The sequence below is a fragment of the Lepidochelys olivacea genome (assembly GCF_965140295.1).
Source record: "Lepidochelys olivacea isolate rLepOli2 genome assembly, chromosome: 9".
In the NCBI taxonomy this organism is placed as follows: Eukaryota; Metazoa; Chordata; order Testudines; family Cheloniidae; genus Lepidochelys; species Lepidochelys olivacea.
In genome coordinates, this window is record NC_140419.1 from 47691565 (window position 1) to 47699504 (window position 7940).

Consider the following 7940-nt stretch of genomic DNA (forward strand, 5'->3'; position numbering starts at 1 on the left):
TTAAAGCACCCTTTAACTAGAGCTACAGATGTATTTGTGGACAGGAAGCGGGTTAGGGATAACACAAGTTATATCTTAACCCAACACTGCGGTGAAGACAAACCCTTAGTTGTGGAAACGTGTTTGGGGAATAATTAAAAAGGAATATAGTGAACTAAACAAACAAAAAAAAACAATTATGTCTGAAAATATATCTACTGAAGTCACTAGAACTGAAAAGTTAGTAAGTGTTCCCACTCCGAACCCCTGTTTGTTTACATTGTGCATTTGATAGCAATTTGGGTAAAGTTTACAAAAGTACCTAGATGATTTAAGAGCTTTGTTTTGCTTTCAAAAATGCTTTCAGGGTCTCCTAAGACAATGGGACTCAGGCATTTTCAAAAATTGTGCCCTACATGACTTTGAAGCTGAAAAATCCCATGGATTTTCAATGATACTTTGGCTCCTTAATCACTTAGACATTTGAAAAATGTTACCCTTGAAGATCTCCAGTCATTTCCACTGTTTCCTCTGCAAAGTTAATCAGTTTCTCCCTTGCTGGAAAGACCCTTATAAACATCAAGAGGGGAGAAGGAAAAAACAGTTCTGATTTCTGTAAAGCAATCTTTAGTTTAAAAACCCCTATGATATTCTATTGAAATGATGATCAGCAATGGAAATTTTCCAAAATTAGCAAGTTTATTACAAATACAAAGTTGGCACAATGTCCCTTATAACGTCTTCTCCCCCTCCTGCTCCACGTGTGTGCGAGAAGGTGTCCTATTTTTATATTTTATACACACATGCATTGAGAGAGTGTACGTGCCAACTTCTTGAAAACGTGGAAGTGGTCCTAATTTGAAGCATTCTGCATCTGGTTAGATGTGATATCTGCCTGCCCTCCATTTCTCCTGATACTCTACATTCTTCTGCCAAAATTATCTGCCTGAAGTGTGGGGAAGTAGAAGAGGGCTTTGCTGACAGCAAGCGTTCAAAAAAAAAAAAAATCACACCATGCCCCCCACCAAAAATCATGCAATTAAAAAAAAAAAAGATATCCATGAGATTTTGGGTTCTTTTGATTTGCCTCCTGCTTTGAGCCCTCAGGTTATGCTTGCAAATATTTTCAAGCTTTTCTCTACAGCCATGACAGTTAGAAATATTGTAAATGAAAGGTGAGATTCTCATGTGCTCTTGATTCCAGCCATTGAGGCTTTTAAGAAAGACTCCAAAACATGACAACACTCATGATGATAGAGTCACAACAGTTGGCAACACTGTCTGCTTTAATCTGCTTGCTTGAGGAGTAACAAACCGTTTGTTACTCATTCCCTCCCCTGAAGTCAACGTGCGAAGCCTGGAGTTTTGGGTTTCTCATATCTTTGTGGAGCCACGTGTCTCCTTAACACTGCTTTGGAGCAAGCATTTAGTTCAAATGCTTTAGTTTTTTGTTTTGATTTGGTGGCTCAACTTCTTATCATGGAGTTATAATACTGAGCTCCCGTCTTATTTATTCAACATATCCTGCCATATACTTTATGGCCAGTAGGTGTCTCGCTAGTTATAGTTCTGCCTACGAATTTGGTGTGGCATTTTTTCCTTCTCTGTCATGCAGTTTAAGATTCCCATCAAAGGGAAATCTAGTTTGAGAAACAGTTTTAGAAACTCCTTTAGTTCACAGTGTGCTGGCTGCCTTGACTGGGCATGGCTTTGATACAAATATGTTTTTAAAAATTAGATCACTGTTTTAAGACCAGGTCACAACCCAGCCTTGAACAGTGCTAGGGAAACATTACACCCTATCCAGAGCCATGTTAGCTGGAATTGAGTTTCACTTCCTAACAAGGGCAAAATTAACATGGATGGGACCTTTAGTCTGTGCCCTGATATCTGTTTCTTCTCTCCCTCGGTACCAATGTCCTGCTCTAATTCAAAGCAAATTAAAGACAACAGGATTCATGTCTGTCCCTTTCAAGTGGAGGTTACAGTTTAGGACAAAATGCCCATCTCTACAGAACCCTTCTCTTTTGCCCGCCTCTGACCCTTTTCTTTCAGTACATCAGGGTTGGTTTGCTCATTTGACTTGGCTTTACCTCTTTGATAAACTTGTCCTGTAGTTCTTGCACCATCCCCAAGAGCAATGGCTATGTTCTTGGGCACAGCAGGATTGCACGTAACCCATGCTTTAGCTTTGGGCATTTAGTTATTTATTTTATGTGCCCAAAGACAGGGAGAGAAGCAGTGGAGGAGCAAGGGATTTTTCTTTGAATACTGTCTCTTCACATCAGGGCAACTCAGCTAGAAGGGCCTAGAAGCATCCAACAATAAGGTGTGTCAGTCATTAGATAGGCTAAGTTCCTGTTTCAGAAGTGGTATAGGAAGGTTCCATTTAGGACAAGCAGTTTGCAGGTTCCTCACATAGGCACCATCTGAGAGCTGAGCCAATCAGAGCTCATGGGAGAAAGGTTATAAATAAAGGAGTTGAAGACAGCCCTGCGAGCTCAGTAGCTGATTGACCAAGAGATGGTGTCTGCTTTGAGGGCTTGTACCACTCTGGATACAGGCTACAGATTTCTGTTTTACCAGCGACTGAAACCAGTCAACTATTAATCCAAGGACTGGAATGCTGCTAGCTATAAGAATCCCAGACTTGTTTGCTGACAAGGCTGTGACACATTTGGAAAGCGGAGCGAGACTGCCATTCTCCTCAAGCTCTGAACAGTCCAGGTGACACACACTACATATTATGGCCATACTATAAAGCCTGAGAAATCATCTCTGAAAGAAAATCAGAGGGGATGCGTGTGTGTGTGTGTGTGCAGGCTAAAACAGAGAATTGTGAGTGTTATGTAAATATTGCAATCTTGCATTTCAATGTGTAAAAGTAACAAAGTGGAGAAGTTTGTCTAATATCTAGCTCTTATACAGCACTTTTCAACAGTAGATATCAAAGCGTTATGACTTTACTATCCGATAGCTTTTGTTTAAAAGTTATTCATAAGTATTCCAAATGCTATTTACAATGTTTGTGTGTATTAAGTGTTTGATTACTAAGAAACTGTATGATACTCTCTCTCTTTGAAGCTGACTAGAGACTGTTAACTATATTCAAGGTTTTACATACAATAGCCCTGAGGTCTAACTCTGTGTTATGCTTTCTGAACATTTTGGAAGAGACAGAACTCTGACCTGTGCTTCAGCAAAAAGGTAAAGCTGAAGTGCAGGAAAGGTGTGTGTGTGGGGGGAGAATAATAGAGTTTAACATAATATTACCTCAGCACCCACCTGCCCATTACATATGTTTTGAGATTATCTGGCACAGCACACTCAGTTCAGGTCTCTTCCCTGCTCGGGAAGAGAGATTCTTCTGCTGGGGGAGGAGGGGTTTAATACAATAGAGGTCTATAAAATCATGACTGATGTGGAGAAGGTGAATAGGGACATGTTATGTACCCCATCCCTTGACACAAGAACCAGGGATCATTCAATGAAAATTAAAGGAGGCAGGTTTAAAAACGAACAAGGAAGTATTTCTTCACCCAACACACAGTCAACCTGTGGAGCTTGATGCCCCGGGATGTTGTGATGCCAAAAGTATAACTGGGATCAAAAAAGAATTAGATAAGTTTATGGAGGGTAGGTCCATCAATAGCTATTAGCCAAGATAGTCATGGACATAACCCCATGCTCTGGGGGTTGCTAAACCTCTGACTGCCAGAAGCTGGGACTGGACAACAGAGATTGGATTACTCATTAACAGCCCTGTTCTGTTAATTCCCTGTGAAGCATTGGGCACTATCCATTGTTGGAAGACAGGCTATTGGGCTAGATGGACCATTGGTCTGACCCAGTATGGCCATTCTGATGTTATTTTGAGGTTTCCCCTATAGCAGGAATCAAGGCATTCATAGCGGGCATCATAATATGCAAGAGACTGCGACTCATGGTGTAAGGTAGGGAATGTGGCATTACTGACCTCTTATGTTCGGCTCCTCAGGCTTGGGGTGCATGAGACGGAATGGAAGCTCTGTGCTGACTTCACTTTGGGGAGAGAAGAGAATGCATCATACCTACATGCCCATTAACTCCTGTTTTAGTCAAGCCTACACCTCCCCAGTACGATCTACCCATGTCTACTAGATGTGAAGTCCAGTTCCACCCATCTCTAAAACTCAGCTACATTCAAAGCTCCCCACCCCCACAAAAACCAAAACCACCAAGTTCAGATTTGCTTGCTCAAAACCCAACTGCAGCCATTGCTGTCCTCTACCTTTGGTTCTAGCACAAGGCCTGCGCTTAGTCCTAAATTAGTTGTTTTGCTCCTTTCTAGAGGCCATGCACGTAACTAAAGCATAGACATCTTTATCACACTGGAGTATTCAGAGTCCTTTGACCTAACAGGTTAAGGGGTTTTTAATTTATGCGGGGGGTGGGGATAGGAGGCAAAGTGTCATGGCCTTGATTGTGTCGTTTGGAAAGGCAGAAAACGTAGCAGCTTTACCTGGAGGTGAGATCTCCCAGCATGCTAAGTAAACAGAAAAACAAAAAACGTGCTTGTGATGTGCCCTTTGCTCCATGAATACATCCAAACAAGACAAAGCTTCCAGCTAACCAGCCATGCCCTATTCTCTCTTCAGTCATCTAGCACAATGGCTCTAGACGGTGGGTCTCTGATGGTCTGGAGCACTTCCAGGTGGCCCATCTGCCAAGCTTCCACACAGATATTTCCTGCTTACTGGAGCACAGTCCAGGATCCTAAGGCTTTCAAGAGGTTCTTTAGGCCAATAAAATTAGAGAAACCCAAAGCGCATCTCCGCACCCTGCATCATTACTTAATGTCTATCTTGGCTGGGTGTTTCTTCTGTGTAAATTCAGCTATGATCAGTTCCGCAGAGGACACCAAAATTTGAGGTAACACACACACGAGTGAACCAAAGTGAGCTAGAGAAATTAGAGCAGTAAGGACTGCAGGCACGGAAGAAAGATTCCATATTAACATAAAATCCTATCACCAGGGTGGGAAAGAAAAAGCACACACACATGGCGGAGTGGGCACCACCAGGAAGTCTCATCCCATTATATTGCAGAGAGTTCATTTTCCTCATCTCCTTAACACCGTCTCAATATTTTTTGGGGGGGGGCGGGGGGAGGTATAATCAAGTGCTGCAGTTGCTGTAGGAAAGGGGTGGTGGGATTTGGAATGAGAGGAGAGTTGTCCATCAGATCTTTAGTAGTTCGATGAGTTTATGAACCACTGAGTTATAGCAGCGTCTCCACTGAATTCAGTTCCCTCTGGTCCTTTCCCCACACCCTCCCATGTCTTTTCTCTCTTCTCCCGCACAATGCAATGCTCAAATATAAACATCTCTGCTTCAAAGAAATTATGCAAGCAAGAATAAGAAATCAGACGGTAAAGAATCAAATTAGGTGATACTTATAAATAAGTGTTACTTTGTCAAATCCATCCTGTGGATGGAGGGAAGGGGGTTCTGAACCTCAAACAGCAAATGTTCACAAGGCTCCATTCACAGCTGCCCCCTAAATCCACAGGATGGATTAAAACACAAGCCAGGAGACCATGCAAGGCAACACTTATTTTATCACAAGTACAAGCCAAACCATTGATCCTGATTTAGATTATAACAAGATCGAGACACAGAGAATCCGGTGATGCTGAATGCAAGTGCAAATCAACACTTCTCACCAGCTGAGAGTTATTCTTGTCCCCTTCCATATTGCCACTGATATCAGGAAGCTGAACGTCCCCCATAAAGCTAAGTAGTGGGGGATAACACCAGAATTTCCCAGTAAGCTCAGTGGGTAGAAGGTCTGGACCACAGCATGTCTGGGCCCAAGGGTGTGCATCTCAGCCTTGTGCAGTAGGCAAGTGAAGACTTGGAGGTACATTTTTGATTGAAGCTTTATTTGCATTCTTACAGCATAAAAAAACAACACATTTTCAAAATCAGAGAGGAGTCTACACTCAGAATTGAGCTGCAGGGGCATCTAGCATCTGAGGAAGGTTCTCCCCTTACAGATTGGGAAGAATTTAGGGCTGGCCAAGTGAGATGACATTGCCTAGAGGCTTCCAACCTCAAGACAGCATGTTCTAAACTGCACCCCCTTTTAGGGGGACCAGATAGCAAGTGTAAAAAATCAGGACATGGGGGGTGGGGTGGGGGGTAATAGGAGCCTATATAAGAAAAAGACCCCAAAATCGGGACTGTCCCTATAAAATTGGGACATCTGGTCACCCTACCCCCTTTCTCCTAACTATGGACTGTCCTCTACAAAACAGGCACATTTTCCATCTCTAGTCTATACAGATACCAAGTGCATTGCTCTTACCCTGAGACAACGAGCTTCACCTTCACCTTGTAGGCAACCAGAATCCCCAGCACTGTCTTGTCGATCCCATCCTTAATACTACAGGAAAGAAAAAGAAAAGTCAGAGTGGGGACTACACAGTGCACTATCAGCACAGGGCTAGAATCAAGCAGCCAAGTGAGCACATCCCATTCTCAGGTATTAAACATATTGAGAGAGACCTTGGGACAGCAGATACCCTTCCACACCTGGAAATATAGCCTGGGGCACACACCAAGGTGAAATAGATCCCAGCTTGAATGAATATAAGTCACTCTTCCAACTTGACCTATATGCAAAACTTAATGTGATATTATAGGATATTCTCTCTCTACCCTCCCTTCCTCTTTGGTACTCTCTATTGGTTGGTACCCTTCAGAATAGGACTCACATGGTACTGGAAGCCAAGTTTGTGTCTTCATCCTTTAACTTTCCATCCAGTGCTATGCCTCGTTTGTCACGGTTATTTGCCAGCAAGGGCAGAAGTATCAATGTCTTGGTGATGGTACTATTTGGCTGCACTTTCTCCCTTAGAGTGGATTGGGGAGGGGAGGAGGAGGAGAGAGAAACACATTCAGTTGAAGAATAGATCTGGTTATGGGAATTTCAGAACAGATGATTGCAGAGCCAGGCACCAACTGCCCAATACTTTCCAGGAAAAAAAAAAAAGCCTTAAAAACAAAGCTATGTCTGGCTTGATCTACAACCAAGACCAGAAAATCCAACATTCAGGCCAGACCCTATGCACACTAGCAAAGCAAACTTCAAAGCATTCCTGAAAACTGAGCAAGTGGTTTCAATACCATAATCATTTATCTGGTTTTCACACATTAAGGCCAGAGGGACCATTATGATCTAGTCTGATCTCCTGCCACACAAAGGAAATTCAATTTCATCCAATTATTTTTCAAGCCATTGATTTTTGGTGGCATTACCCCATATCTTTTAGAAACACACCCAATCTTGATTGAAAGACTTCAGGCGAAGGAGGATCCTCCACCCTCCTTGGTAAGTTGTTCCAAGGGTTAGTTACCCTCACTGTCAAAATTTTGCATCTTTATTTCTAGCCTGAATTTGTTTAGCTTCCACTTCCAGCCATTGCAACTTGTGGACCAGTGGATACGTCTACACTGCAAAAACAAAACCACAAAAACCCTGCAGCAGTGAGTCTCAGTCGGAGTCAACTGACTCGGTCTCACAGACTTGCGCTATGGGGCTAAAAATAGCAATTTCCACTTGTGCTGGAACCGAGGCTCTGAAACCTGGCGAGCGAGGGGGGTGGGTTCATATCCCAGACTCCAGCCCAAGTTGGAATGTCTACGCTGCTATTTTTAGCCCTGTAGCCCTAGTCTGAGTCAGCTGACCTGGACTCAGACTCTCTGCCGTGGGTTTTCAGCTAGACTAGAGATCCTTCTACCGCTCCCCATGTAGGCCATCACCTATTGGATAAGTAAAGTAAACGGAGTTTCTTAAGTCTCACAATCATGTAAAGTAACCACAAACAAGCTCCCAGTGTGAATGAAATACAAGCAAAATAAGTTACAGTATTTAATCTCAGATCAAATCGATAAATCACTCAAGGCAACAACTCTGCT

The 7940-nt window shown here is 42.8% G+C and overlaps 1 protein-coding gene across 1 annotated transcript in view; it reads right to left on the bottom strand.

The window, feature by feature from the left end:
- Positions 1 to 494: 494 nt before the first annotated feature.
- The window catches only part of SAG (S-antigen visual arrestin), an 18493-nt gene continuing 11047 nt past the window's right edge, over positions 495 to 7940 (bottom strand). Inside the window, exons 11-15 of the mRNA XM_084640152.1 lie at positions 6737 to 6874; positions 6328 to 6405; positions 4481 to 4504; positions 3956 to 4020; positions 495 to 548 (exon numbers count right to left, since the gene is read on the bottom strand). Coding sequence (XP_084496278.1) covers positions 523 to 548; positions 3956 to 4020; positions 4481 to 4504; positions 6328 to 6405; positions 6737 to 6874 — 331 coding nt within the window. The 3' untranslated portion in view covers positions 495 to 522. The remainder of the gene's footprint in view (positions 549 to 3955; positions 4021 to 4480; positions 4505 to 6327; positions 6406 to 6736; positions 6875 to 7940) is intronic.